This window comes from Larimichthys crocea, chromosome XIII (assembly GCF_000972845.2).
Source record: "Larimichthys crocea isolate SSNF chromosome XIII, L_crocea_2.0, whole genome shotgun sequence".
Lineage (NCBI taxonomy): Eukaryota > Metazoa > Chordata > Actinopteri > Sciaenidae > Larimichthys > Larimichthys crocea.
This window is the reverse complement of record NC_040023.1, coordinates 11435973-11450708: the sequence shown is the minus strand read 5'-3', so window position 1 is coordinate 11450708 and position 14736 is coordinate 11435973. Positions and strand designations below refer to the sequence as shown.

The following is a 14736-nucleotide window of genomic DNA, read 5'->3' as shown; positions in this document are numbered from 1 at the left end:
TGTGTGTGTGTGTGTGTGTGTGTGTGTGTGTGTGTGTGTGTTAGCGTGTAGCATGTGTCAGTTGAGACAGGACAAAGGACAGGAGAGAGGACAGGACAGAGGGAGTCTTTAATCTGGGACACTGAGAAGTGACGACCTACACTCAGTGAACTCCTTCAGTACCTCTGACATAGAGGCTAACATAGAGGCTAGTGTAAAGGCTAACATAGAGGCTAGTGTAAAGGCTAACATAGAGGCCAGTAAAAGGCTAACATAGAGGCTAGTAAAAGGCTAACATAGAGGCTAGTGAAAGGCTAACATAGAGGCTAGTGTAAAGGTTAACACAGAGGCCAGTGTAAAGGCTAACATATAGGCTAGTGTAAAGGCTAACATAGAGGCTAGTAAAAGGCTAACATAGAGGCTAGTGTAAAGGTTAACACAGAGGCCAGTGTAAAGGCTAACATAGAGGCTAGTGAAAGGCTAATATAGAGGCTAACACTAGCTCCCTGGTTGTAGTGGTGTGTCTGTGTTGAACGAGTAGTCCAATACGAACGAATCTTTTCTATGACTCAGAGTAATGAGTCATCTCAGTGACTCGTTTATTTCATGCAGTACGTTCTCTCACCATATGAACAGAGAGACAGAAACACACACACTGAACAAACACACACTACACACACACACTACACACACACACTGATGATTAATGTGGATCATCAGGGATGAGTTTCCCATGGGAGAGTTTGTGTGTGTGTGTGTGTGTGATTGTGTCTATGTGTGTGTATGTTTGTGTGTGTGTGTGTGTGTGTGTGTGTGTGTGTGTGTATGTTTGTGTCTGTGTGTGTTTGTGTCTGTGTGCGTGTATGTTTGTGTGTATGTTTGTGTGTGTGTGTGTGTGTGTGTATGTTTGACTTGTTGTGACTCTGGTTTTTTACCGTACTGTCTGTTGTATGAGAGCAGCTGGATTCAACCTCAACTGTCTTTGAACAACAAAAAGTGTGTTCAACAATGAAGTGAAAACATGCTGAGAATCTGAACACACCCAGACGCCCACCACACACACACACACACACACACACACACACACACACACACAGTTCTTATTGAAGGCAGATGGTGGATCATGAAACATAATAACAGCAGACACACCTCAGTGGAATATTTAAATGTTTCATGAGGTCACTGAGCTCTTTAGCCTAGCTTAGCACAAAGACTGGAAGCAGAGGGAAGTGTTAGCCAAGCTGCTAACTGTACTTGTTGTATTTGCAGTGTCAGCTCAGTACGACGACTTCACTCCAGCTCCAGACTACGGCGACTACAACGCCACCTTCGAGTACACCTTTTTCAGTGAGTCACACACACACACACACTGTTTGGTTCCTTAAAGATTCTCTACGTAACATTCAGGAAACGATTAGCCGTTAGCTTAGCTTCAGTTTCAGTTAGCGTGTTAGCTCTGGTGGCTCAGGTGAGGTTCACAGGTGTTACAGGTGTTTGTGGTGTCTTCAGGTAACGGCAGCAGCGACGATCTGGACAAACTCAGCCAATTCATTGGCCTGGACGACGAGCAAGACGAGGACGGCGAGCAAGACGAGGACGGCGTTCATGGTGCCGCATCACGTGCTGTTTCCATGGTAACAACAGATTCACTTAACCAGAACTTTTAGCATAAATGCTAACAGTTGTATTGCAATACATCAGAATGTTTATATTCTACATGCTATTAGCAACTTTAGCATGTTAGCATCTGCTAACATAAGGTAATGTTCTGGACATCAATAGTTTTGGGAAAAGGCTAACATAGCTAACTGATGATATAAGCTAATGGAGATTTCAGAGGTTCTGTCGCTGTGTTCACTGTTAGACTGGACACTGCCGGTTCAGAGGTTGATGCTAGCTCGTAGCGTTAGCTGCTATGCCTCTAGATGTCAGTGAATCATAGACCGGACCTTTAAACAGACAAAACAGATAGAACCTGGTACTGATCCCAGGACGAGTTCTGCTATGTCTGGATTATTTATAAAAGTGCTGATTCAACACATTACAGCTGTTAACACTGTGTGTGTGTATGTGTGTGTATGTGTGTGTCCATCTGCTTTCTATAAAGTGTAGCTTCTCTGCCAGCATCAACAAACACTGACACTCTTTATATCTGTAAATCAAACAGTGTGTGTGTGTGTGTGTGTGTGTGTGTGTGTGTGTGTGTGTTCTGTGGTCTCGGTGGTTGGATGTTTTTCTCGTCTGAATATGAGAAACACTTTGACCACAACAATAGCTCACAGAACACTCTGATCCATACGTCCCCATGTTCAGACGTCCTCAGTCAAACTCTTACCACAGTCTGCAACACTGGTTAATGCACTCACAACATTAGCATGTAGCATGCTAACATGCTAATGTTGCTAACATGCTAATTAACATCTCCATGGTACTGTTAGCATTATACATTAGCCGTCATGTTAAGATGCTAAGCTAAGCTAACATATGAGCTGTGTGTCATGTGATCAGGAGCTGACGCTGTGTTTACTGTCTGCAGGACATCAGGATGCTGGTCTGGACTCTGACGGTTCTGATCAGCTTGAACACTCTATGAGCCCAATGCTGGATCAGTCCAATCCCGCCCACACCAGCACGGGTCACCTGATCACAGGTGGGAGGAGTCATAGTCACCTCTGTGACCTCTGACGCCCACCTGAACAGGGAGCTGTGCGTTCACAGGTGGACCTGAGCCAATCACGAAGCTTCATGAGCAGCACCGATCACTGAGTCTGTTTACACTTTACTTGTCACCTGTCTCACCTTCTACCTGTCTGTCTGTCAGCGAGTCACACTGTGATGAACTCTGATGTCATCAGGAACAAACCACACCAGCTCACAGTCCACTGTTGCTAAGAGACGAACGTGAAGGGTATCCATGGAAACCTCAAAGATGACGTCACGTTTACTGCAGTAAAGTACTTTTATTTTGAAGGACTTCCTGATGTTTGTTTGTAAACATTTTAAAAATTAGTTACCCAGAAGGCCGCAGTGTCACCTTCACTGCGTTTAGTCCAAACCTCGACAAAGTTCGACAATGTTAGAGAGACATTTACAGAACAGTGCCCCCAGAGTCACAGTGATGTCACAGTGATGTCATCACGGTGATGACATCACTGTGACATCACAGAGTGAGAGTCCAACAGCAGCACTTTCTTTATTTACTAACTACTGTCCATCCTCTGGTCCAGTCCAGTCCGGTCCAGACCAGACCGAGGATCCTGATGATGAAAATCTAAACAGGAAGTATTTGTCCCGTCAAATTAAAAGTCTGTGTTGGTAAATTCAGAGTTCATGATTTAAATTTTTCACTTTAATATTTTTTACAATAAAATCTTTAAAAGTTTCTCGTTGATCGTTTCTGACTTGTTTTAATCTGATGATGTCACAGATTAATGAATGACTCATTGACGTATTAATGAATAATTAACATGATAATTAGTTATGAGGATCCAAATATTAATAAGAACTGCTGCTTCATACGTGCTGACTTTTCTTTATTAACATATTAAATGATACAAGTATAAGAGTCATTAATGAGTTCAATCTTGTGAACATCAGCAGAATGTTGGCGCCTTCAGGCCTCACATGTTTATTTGTGGTGTGTTGATGATGATCGGAGTCGACCTCGTCAGTGTCACCAACTCACGGCGAGTGTTGACGACGGCCGAGAGGAGGAAGTGACGGACGCCTCGGGCGACGCTCCTTATTTATTTCAGTCCACGGGGAATCTGCACGAAACCAGAGTGAACTTTGATCCACGTCCACGAGACAGGCCTTAAAGTTTTTATCACGAACGCAACGACGAGGACGAAACAGACTGGAACTACAACTCCCAGGGTGCATTTCACTAACAAACATTCTGTCGTTGTGTAATAACCAATCAGCATCTTCAGTTTCTGTGAAGTAAAGACACAAACTGCAGTTTCTCTTCTCGTCCACTTGAGGCTGGCTCAGAAGTGAGTCAGTCTCCGTAAGTCTCCATATTAAAATGCCAGAGACACTCAGACTACGTCCAGGTTTTAGACAGTCTGCGAGGACGTCACGGAGACTACGTCCAGGTTTTAGACAGTCTGCAGGGACGTCACAGAGACTACGTCCAGGTTTTAGACAACATTTGTGTTGTACAAATGTCAGTGAGTGAAGATAGAGATGAAGTGTGATGACATTTATTCTGTCCAAACATAGACTGACCAGCTCACGCCTAACTGACCCGCAGACAGTGATAAGACAGACAGACAGACAGACAGACAGACAGACAGACAGACAGAGGGACAGACAGACACACAGACATACAGACGGACGGACGGACGGACGGACGGACAGACAGACAGACGGACAGACAGACAGACAGACAGACGGACAGACACACAGACAGACAGACAGACAGACAGTGTTTTGTGGGTGTAGTAGCTTCATGTTTATTCTGAAGGTCAGGGGATGTTTGAAGTTCGTCGTCTGTCTTCTTCTTCTGTGGTTTGTCTGAATAAACAGTGTGTGTGACGTCAGCTTCAGCCTCGACTGTCCGCTCGCTCGCTCTGTGGAGATTTATGTTCAGTTTGTACCCTCAAAGAATCAGCGAGTATTTTGAATTCAGTCGGACATTTTGTACTTTTGTACTTCACACACTCACACACACACACACTCACACACACACACACACTCACACACACTCACACGCGCACGCACACACACACACACACTCACGCACACACACACTCACACACACTCACACACACGCACACTCACACACACACACACACACGCACACTCACACACACGCACACTCACACACACACACACACACGCACGCACACTCACACACACACACTCACACACACACACTCACACACACACACCGCCGTGCTGGGCGGTCAGTGAGTCGTCCGTTTGACATTTAGCCGTTAATGAGAGTTGAGATGAAATGCTGAACGCTCTCTGAGCTGCAGGTCACCTCACGATGCAAATCAGACGAAGGAAAGGGCAGCAACAGTTTCCCCTGCGTCATCATTAAACATCTTCCTGATCTGAGGTCAGGCCCGCTGCCTCCAGCACAGATGAATGATGGGAGATTTGTCCAACAAACAACATCCAGATGAAACAGCGACTCCTCGACTCTGACAGGAAGCAGCTGTATTTTAATTATCAGGTAGAGAGCGAGGCGTTAATGAACTCGTCTGATCCTCTGACTGCAACCGTCCTCATGAGGACTGACCTCCACTCTGAAGATAATTCTGATTATAACATGACATTTATTTAGGAACACCAACAACTACAAAGAGACAAAACAAAAGCGAGACACTCTTTGTATTTGTGTCTCTTCGTGGTTGTTTTTTGTCTCTTCGTGGTTGTTTTGTCTCTTTGTGGTTGTTTTTTTGTCTCTTTGTGGTTGTTTTTTGTCTCTTCGTGGTTGTTTTTTGTCTCTTCGTGGTTGTTTTGTCTCTTCATAGTTGTTTTTTGTCTCTTTGTGGTTGTTTTGTCTCTTTGTGGTTGTTTTTTGTCTCTTTGTGGTTGTTTTTTGTCTCTTTGTGGTTGTTTTTTGTCTCTTTGTGGTTGTTTTTTGACTCTTCGTGGTTGTTTTTTGTCTCTTCGTGGTTGTTTTTTGTCTCTTTGTGGTTGTTTTTTGTCTCTTTGTGGTTGTTTTGTCTCTTCGTGGTTGTTTTGTCTCTTTGTGGTTGTTTTTTGACTCTTCGTGGTTGTTTTTTGTCTCTTCGTGGTTGTTTTTTGTCTCTTTGTGGTTGTTTTTTGACTCTTCGTGGTTGTTTTTTGTCTCTTCGTGGTTGTTTTTTGACTCTTTGTGGTTGTTTTTTGTCTCTTCGTGGTTGTTTTTTGTCTCTTTGTGGTTGTTTTTTGTCTCTTTGTGGTTGTTTTGTCTCTTCGTGGTTGTGTTTTGCCTCTTCGTGGTTGTTTTTTGACTCTTCGTGGTTGTTTTTTGTCTCTTCGTGGTTGTTTTTTGTCTCTTTGTGGTCAGGCTGTAGTCCGTCCATCATCGGAGCAGCTCTCGATCATTATCTCGTGGCACAGTGAAATCGATGGCATGTTCATTAAAGGAGGAGATGATTCCACATAATGAACTGACACTAAGTGTTAATGTGACCTTCAGCTGTGAGTCACAGTCTGACCTCTGACCTCGAGACAACAGGTCTGTTTAATATTAACTGCATGGATACATCATCAATCACAGGAAAACACGTCCACACGCTCTCATGTGACGTCCTGAATACATGAATAATATGCGAGCGAGCAGCTGACAGCAGGAGGAGGAGACAGTATAAATACAGGAGGGAGGAACGTGATGAGCAAGAGGACGAGGAAGAAATAAAGTAAGAAAGGAGGTGCTGCAGGAGAACCCACGAGGAGAAACACAGTTTGGAATTCGACACCAAAGAAGAAAAGAAATATAAGATTTATATTTGTGTTGGATCTTTAATCGTTCGACTCGTGAGTTCATCTCCGTCCTCCTGAACGTCGTGTTGGTTTGAACACTCTAAAACTTTTCTGTCTTTACGTTTTTTTTAGGTTTTTTAAGTGTTTTTGATGATGGAGAGCGTGCGAGCTGCCGTCTACCTGTCCGTCTGTCTGTCTGTGCTGACATCACTCTGTCAGGGTCAAAGGTCGCCCGACGAGCCGAGCATTGGACTCACAACCAAAGAGCTGGTGAGTCGTCTGTCGTCAGGCAGACTTTAAATATTAAATACGCTGAACATTAACATGACTGACTGTCTGACTCAGGTATGATGAACTCATCCAATCATGAATGAAATCTAATTAGATGAACTTAGAGCCAGTGAACACAGATGATTACAGATAACGGAGGTTTAGATCAGGAGACGTGTCACATTTTACGCCTAAAATCACTTTTATATTGACTTTATTCAACTTTTTAGGGACTAGTATCGGTCTGTTTGTAGTTTCTCAGTCATTATTCTCAGGCATTATTTTGGTGGAAATTATGAAATTGACAATTATTGGCAGACCCCTGCATTATCTCTGCAGACCCCTGCATTATCTCTGCAGACCCCCTGGGGGTCACGGACCGCAGGTTGAAGACCCCTGGTTTAGATCATTGAATGAATGTTTTTAAATTAGAAGTGATTAAAGTGTAAACGTTTATTAATTAAGATGTAAACAATTCAAAACATTCAAAATGTTTCTAAATCATGAAAATTAATTAATTTAATTTTAGATTCATCAACAAATAACTGTGTGTGTGTGTGTCTGTCTCTCTGTCTCTGTCTCTGTGTCTCTCTGTCTGTCTCTGTCTCTGTGTGTGTCTCTCTGTCTCTCTCTGTCTCTGTGTGTGTCTCTCTCTCTGTGTCTCTCTGTCTCTGTGTGTGTCTCTCTGTCTGTCTCTGTGTCTCTGTCTCTGTGTGTGTCTCTCTGTCTGTCTCTGTGTCTCTCTCTCTGTCTGTCTCTGTCTCTCTCCCTCTGTCTGTCTGTCTCTGTGTCTCTCTCTGTCTCTGTGTGTGTCTCTCTGTCTCTGTGTGTGTGTCTCTCTCTGTCTCTGTGTGTGTCTCTCTCTCTGTCTCTGTGTGTGTCTCTCTCTCTCTGTCTGTCTCTGTGTGTGTCTCTCTGTCTCTCTCTCTGTCTCTCTGTCCCTGTGTCTCTGTCTCTGTGTGTGTCTCTCTGTCTCTCTCTCTGTCTCTGTCTGTCTATCTCTGTGTGTGTCTCTCTGTCTGTCCCTGTGTCTCTGTGTGTGTCTCTCTGTCTGTCCCTGTGTCTCTGTCTCTGTGTCTCTGTCTCTCTCTGTCTGTCTCTGTGTGTGTCTCTCTCTCTGTCTCTCTCTGTCTGTCTCTGTGTGTGTCTCTCTGTCTGTCCCTGTGTCTCTGTCTCTGTGTGTGTCTCTCTGTCTGTCCCTGTGTCTCTGTCTCTGTGTCTCTGTCTCTCTCTGTCTGTCTCTGTGTGTGTCTCTCTCTCTGTCTCTCTCTGTCTGTCTGTGTGTGTCTCTCTGTCTGTCCCTGTCTCTCTGTCTCTGTGTGTGTCTCTCTGTCTCTGTGTGTGTCTCTCTGTCTGTCCCTGTCTCTCTGTCTGTCTGTGTGTGTCTCTCTGTCTGTCCCTGTGTCTCTGTCTCTGTGTGTGTCTCTCTGTCTGTCCCTGTGTCTCTGTCTCTGTGTGCAGGCTGAAGCTCTGCAGGGTCTCCTGGATGAAGCTGACAGCAGTGTTGGACTCTCCGTGGAGAAGAAAGCCAGCGTCATCCCGCGGGTGAGAACATGACTGACAGCTGTCAATCAAACACGTCTCTTCCTTTTATGGACTTCCTGTTGATCAGGTCAGACTCGTTCACACCTGCAGGACGTGAGGTGTGAACGAGGCTGACGACTGGACTGCTCACGTCACATGACATCATCACATGACATCATCACATGACATCACAGCCTGTCTCTGTGTTAGTATTATTAGGTAATGTCTCATTCAAGTTCAAATTTTGATCTGCCTGTCTCTCTGTCTGTCTGTCTGTCTGTCTGTCTCTCTGTCTGCCTGTCTGTCTCTCTCAGTGTGATGTGGGTGAGCGCTGTGCGATGAAGCATGGACCTCGGATCGGTCGACTGTGCGACTGTCTGAGAGGAACGGCCTGCAACACCTTCTTCTTGCGCTGCTACTGAACACACACACACACACACACACACACACCTGTCTCACCTGTCTCACCTGACTCTCTCTCTCTGCATGTCTCTGTCTTTGTTTTAGAGTTTGGGTGTCTGTCCTCAGATTCATTTATTTTTGTTAATAAAGTTTCTTCATAAATCTGCTCGACTCGATGACATCATCATTTGTACAAAGTTAGCATCTGACCTCCACGATGAGACAGAAATCAGAAACCACCTCCACCTGCAGCTCCACCTGCAGCTCCACCTGCACCTCCACCTGCAGCTGCACCTCCACCTGCACCTCCACCTGCACCTCCACCTGCAGCTCCACCTGCAGCTCCACCTGCTTCTTCAGCCAGTCGTCCCTCCCCTTCAGTTACAGGGACCAAATGACGTCCACTGAGGACGAGACGTGTCCAACGCTCACCGTCCAGGTCCTATAACACTAACACATAACTAACGCGAGGCTAACGCGTAACTAACATGTAACTAACGCGTAGCTAACGCGTAGCTAACGCGTGGCTAACGCGTAGCTAACGCGAGGCTTAATTAAGTACAGAAAGTTGCTCGACTGTGATTGGAGCACAGAGTGACAGTTTCCTGTCGCAGAAACACGATCAATCATCTCTGATCGATCGATCTGTCCTGATCGGCCTCGGGGCCTCGTCTCTTTCAGACTCCACGCTGCCGCCGCCGCTCTCCCAACAACCTTTATGACACAGTGACGACAGCAGCTGCCGGGTCAGTCCACCTGTCACCTGATGGTTCCTCCAGCTGCATGTTCCAATCAGCACGATCGTCCAATCAGAGACAAGCTGATTCAGAGACGCTTTCATGTGAGCGTCGATCAGACAGGATGACATTTAGCTCACAGCGTCCAGCCGACAGAGATAAGACATGCTAATTAATGCTAACACACACACACACACACACACACACACACACACACACAGTGTTAGGACAGACAACAGGTGTGTGTGTGTGTGTGTGTGAGACCTGTTTACACTCAGATATCTGCAAACACTGAAATGTAAATACTTCTTTAAAGTACCTGTACTTGTACTTTACTGTTGAAGTATCAGCAGTAAAAGTACTACAAGAGTCTTTAATTCATGAATCAATTATTTAATTAACAATTAAAGCTGCATGTTGTTGGAGGAGGGGCATTGGGCAGGACAGACCAAATATGGTCAGACGTGTCATCCTTGTTTTATCTTCATACATGTCTGATTTATTGTCACACACGCTAACTTCTCCTCACAGGAAGCCAAACCGTTTATGATTTACTCAACAAATGAATGTCTGCAGTCTCGTGGTGATCCACATGTTGTATGTTGGAGCTGCAGTCAGTGAGATTTGTAATAGATTACTTTTCCTCTTCCTTTCATGTCAGCTGGCTCCTAAAGTCATCAAGCTGGAATCTTTTATTACATTTGACTGAAAATCTTGTCCAGAATGTGCAGCTGGTTATCAGCTCATGTCCCGCAGCTTCTTCAGCATTCATCTGTATGTGTGGTTCCCATGTTGATACTGTTAGTGACCTCATGTGCTTCTGTGAGATGCTGGAACGTGCCGTGGAGCTCGGCTTTCATGTCGCAGCAGATGGACGACGTGTCCTCGACATAGAAACACACCATCATTAAAATACAGCACACAGCACATGTTGAAGGTCTGACCACTGATCATGTGTGTGGTTAAAAACAAGAACAAAACAGAGTTCTTGGACATCCAGATGATTCTGTTGGACATCGGTGGAGGATTTTCTGCCAGCGACGGCTTTGAAGGGAAATTTGAAGAGGTAAAACAAAGAAAACACTGTGTGGACGCTCGACCTTTTGTTGCCTTTTAAAGACACAAACAATAATAAATTATATTATTATAATAATATAAATTCAAGCAACATTTAAAGGGGAAACTTCTGTGTGAAAACAGCCGTTGTAGCTCCTCGGTTCGTTAGTGTATGCTGGCTCTTTGTTTGATTGTTGATTTCATGAGCTAGTAACGGAGCACTGGATGAACTCTTCCCGCCTGACAGCGAGATCATTGCAGAACTGGGCCGATACTTTGTGGAATCAGTCTTCACACTAGTAGCAAATGTCATCACCAAAATAGTGGACGTGTCACATGACACGGACGAACACAGCGGTAATGTATTAACACAAAGATGGAGTAATGTACCACTACATTAAGATTCATCTTCAGGAGACATCGATTCTGGCTGTGTCCACACAGAGCAGCTCAGACCGACTTTAGCCTTTAGCCACTTCAGTTCTACAGTAGAGGAGCTCGATAAACTGAAGTTTATGATTCCAGATGAAGTTGGTCTAGAAGAACAGCTTTTAAAACATCTGAACCGCACAGTTCTGCAAAAACTTCTTTTAAGCTTCCAAATTCAACGATGATCAGGATGAAGGTTCTTAATGACCGCCTTTAACAACCTATAGCTGCGTCTCTGGAGGACAGAGGATGAACCACCTGTGATGAATCACTTTGGCTCCTTAATTAGTCAATTTAAGTGCATCTCTTCTCACTAACCAACTAACCAACCAACTCACCAACCAACTCACCAACTAACCAACTCACCAACTAACCAACCAACTCACCAACTAACCAACCAACTCACCAACAAACTCACTAACTAACTAACCAACCAACTCACCAACTATAACCATAAAAAACACTGCTAACATTAACTTCATGTTTTATTGTATCTTTACATTAGACGTGCATATATTTGCATATTGTCCACAGTCACATGCATGACATGTCCAAGCTTACGTACCAAGTCTGTGTAAATATTTCCAGGTTAACGTGGCAGTCAAACATTTCTTTCTTCTGCTCTGTGTTGATTCATATTTCATATTTCTATGTTCGTGTCTACACAGGCTGTGCAGAGCGGTGAGCGGGGGTACCGGTCCATGATCTTGGATCCGACCTGCGACAGCTCAGACTGCCTGTGAACGGCTGCCTGAGATGTTTGTGGGTGCTCACTCTCTCAGCTTCTGGACTGACTTCAGTGTGATGACACTTAAACCTTCATCACACAGGTCCTCATGAGTCCTGAGGTCCCTGTAGGGTTAGATCTGGTGATGGGGACACGGAGCAGCTGTATGTTTGTGTTCAGGAAAGCAGACGCCATTTTGATTGTTACCATGGTGACTGAGCCTAATGAATGGTTGTACGAGCGTGTGAACATTATTTTGATCATGGTGAATCTTAAAACATGTCAAATCTGTTTGTTCAGTAATTAAATGCATGCGTTCATTAATCTGTGTGTGTGTGTGTTCGCTCACCTGGTGCAGTATCTTTTCCTAAACTAGCGAGGTCCAGAACATCAACTCATGTTAGCAGTTAGCTACAGCACTCACAGACCGGGTCAAACAGGAAGCACTCCGCTCAGGTCAGAAGACAGAAAGCGTCTGATTGGATGTCAAATTAGGACACGTTCCCAGTGCAGGATGACATCATCAACAACTTTTTCTGGTTTATCAGGAAATGACAAACTCTAAAATACCATGAAGACACTGAAGACACTTTGTGTCAGTGCTGGACAGACACTGGAGGACAGAGACTGGAGGACAGAGACTGGAGGACAGAGGACAGATTGACTTTATGTCTTCAATCAGACAAAAAGGAGGCGGGAACAAAAACTTTGTTTGAATTTATATTTTATTGAAACTAGCATTCAGAGGACAGCTGTGGACTGTCCTCTCAGTGTTTGTTAGACTTCCTGTCCTAACAGGACAGACGTGGACTCTTCAGACTGTTCAGACTTTCAGGCGCTGCTGTTCTCGCCGACACACTTGTGACTTTTGACCTGCGACTGCCACGTGAATCTTTTGTCACAGACGCTGCAGCTGAACTGTTTGTGTCCCGTGTGCACGGAGAAGTGATACGTCAGGTTCGCCTTCTGAGAGAAACTTTTATCACACACGGGGCAGCTGTACGGTTTCTCCCCTGTGTGCACCGTCATGTGTTTCTTCAGTCCGCCCTTCTGTGTGAAGCTTTTGTCGCAGTACAGGCAGCTGAACGGTTTCTCTCCGGTGTGGATCCTCATGTGATTCACCAGAGCGCTGCGCACGGCGAAGCTGGCGTCACAAAACGAACAGCTGAACGGTTTTTCTCCGGAGTGACACCTCATGTGTCGGATCAAGTTCGGCCTCTGAGAAAACCTTTTCCCGCACACGGAGCAGCTGTACGGTTTCTCTCCCGTGTGAAACCTCATGTGACGCCGCAGACTGTCCTTACGACCAAACTTCCTGCCACACTCACAACACGTGAACGACTTCTTCACGGCGTTACAGTTCACGTCACTCACAGGGCCCGACTTACAATCATCATCACTGACTTCAGTCTCAGAACACTTTGAAACTTTGCTGCCACTAACTGTTTGGAAATAATGATTCGGATTTGAGGATCTGTCTGGTTCTGGATCTGAAGTTCTGTCTGGTTCTGGATCTGAGGTTCTGTCTGGTTCTGGTCCTTCACTGTCCTCTCCATCAGCTTCTGTTTCCACCCGAGGTTTCTCTCCATCCTCCTCCTTCACCTCGTCCACACCTTGAAGCTGCTCTCTGCTGGTCCAGAGTTCCTCCTCCTCTTCCTCTTTAATGTGGGTCGGTTCTGTTGGGTCACCCTGGTCCAGACTGGAGCTCCACTCCTGCTGCTCAGGCCGAACCTCTTTGAAACTCACAAACACTTGTTGGACGTCGACAGGAAACCCTGAAATACAAACACATGACAGTATTGTTACTCACTGTCTCCTATATCGAGAAAATGTTGCTGCAGTTCAACCGTCAATTAAAACACTGAGTCGACACGCTCAGTCCTCCATGCTGACTCTTCATCAACTGTCCCCCAGAAAACAGCCTCAGTCTGGGCAGAGAGAGCCTGATGGAGGTGATGATGAACTCACAATGTCTTCATCTCCGTCCACTAAAATTCAACTTACTACGTCAGCAATCGCCAACCTGATCACCAAACAACCAACCAACCAACCAACCAACCAACCAACCAACCAACCACAAACAACCAAACAACCAACTCAACCAACCAACCAACCACAAACAACCAACCAACCAACCAACCAACCAACCAACCACAAACAACCAACTCAACCAACCAACCAACCAACCACAAACAACCAACCAACCAACCAACCAACCAACCAACCAACCACAAACAACCAAACAACCAACCAACTCAACCAACCAACCAACCACAAACAACCAACCACAAACAACCAACCAACCACAAACAACCAACCACAAACAACCAACCAACCAACCAGTTAAACTAACCAACTCCAACTCAGCTGAACTGGGTCAGGCTCATGATCAGCCAATCAGAGGTCAGTATTGGTGCTTTGTTTGATGTGACTGTATAATCCTCGGCAGGTGTAACTCACCTGTTGGCTCAGCATGAAACAGGAAGTCTATTTACTTCTGTTAGAGTTGGTTTGTAACGTAGTAACATGTAATGACTTACATTATGAGAGTAATCAGATTACATCCTAACTGTGACAGCTGTTTCGGGTTTAGACTCGTTAGGGTTCGGGTTGGTTCGGCCTGTTATGTGTCTGAACGGCTAACGTTAGCTTAGCATGAAGCTCCGTGACATGAAACATGTTTCAGCGGCAGACAGACACAAACCTGCCCGGCGGAGCTTCGCCTCGGGCGGTAACACCTCGTCCAGCAGGTCCCGGTGCCGGCGGTCCATCTCCTGCTCGTACTCCGAGATGGTTCGTTCAAAATGCCCGAAGATCTCATCGACGGCGGCGGAGAGCCGCTGACCGACGAACAGCCTGAGACTGTGAAGTCTGGACATGTTCAGAGAGACAGAGACAGAGACAGAGACAGACAGACAGAGACAGAGACAGAGACACTGTGACTCCCTGCGGAAACACCACGACACAATAACAGCCACAACTTCCGGGGCACGTTTCAAAATAAAAGCTCATTCATGCATTTGTTTGACACAGAGACTACGTCCAGGTTTTAGACAGTCTGCGGGGACGTCACAGAGACTACGTCCAGGTTTTAGACAGTCTGCGGGGACGTCTCAGAGACTACGTCCAGGTTTCAGTCTGTGGGGACGTCTCAGAGACTACGTCCAGGTTTTAGACAGTCTGCGGGCG

The 14736-nt window shown here is 45.5% G+C and overlaps 2 protein-coding genes and 1 long non-coding RNA gene across 3 annotated transcripts; 2 read left to right on the top strand and 1 right to left on the bottom strand.

Moving 5' to 3' along the window:
- Positions 1-1067: 1067 nt before the first annotated feature.
- LOC113747308 (uncharacterized) lies at positions 1068-3359 on the top strand. The gene is made up of 3 exons (XR_003463543.1): positions 1068-1326; positions 1489-1613; positions 2516-3359. It is a non-coding gene; the product is annotated as an uncharacterized LOC113747308 (long non-coding RNA).
- A 2551-nt stretch (positions 3360-5910) lies between these two features.
- Positions 5911-8708, top strand: cart4 (cocaine- and amphetamine-regulated transcript 4). The gene is made up of 4 exons (XM_019274067.2): positions 5911-6456; positions 6535-6672; positions 8134-8217; positions 8511-8708. The coding sequence occupies exons 2-4, from the start codon at positions 6553-6555 to the stop codon at positions 8616-8618; spliced, it is 312 nt and encodes a 103-aa protein (XP_019129612.1). The 5' UTR covers positions 5911-6456; positions 6535-6552; the 3' UTR covers positions 8619-8708.
- Positions 8709-12254: 3546 nt separating this feature from the next.
- Positions 12255-14624, bottom strand: LOC104934391 (gastrula zinc finger protein XlCGF57.1). Its single transcript, XM_010750040.3, has 2 exons — positions 14252-14624; positions 12255-13322 (listed from the first exon to the last, which is right to left on the bottom strand). Exons 1-2 carry the CDS (start codon positions 14424-14426, stop codon positions 12379-12381), a joined length of 1119 nt encoding a protein of 372 aa, XP_010748342.3. The 5' UTR covers positions 14427-14624; the 3' UTR covers positions 12255-12378.
- Between the last annotated feature and the right edge of the window lie 112 nt (positions 14625-14736).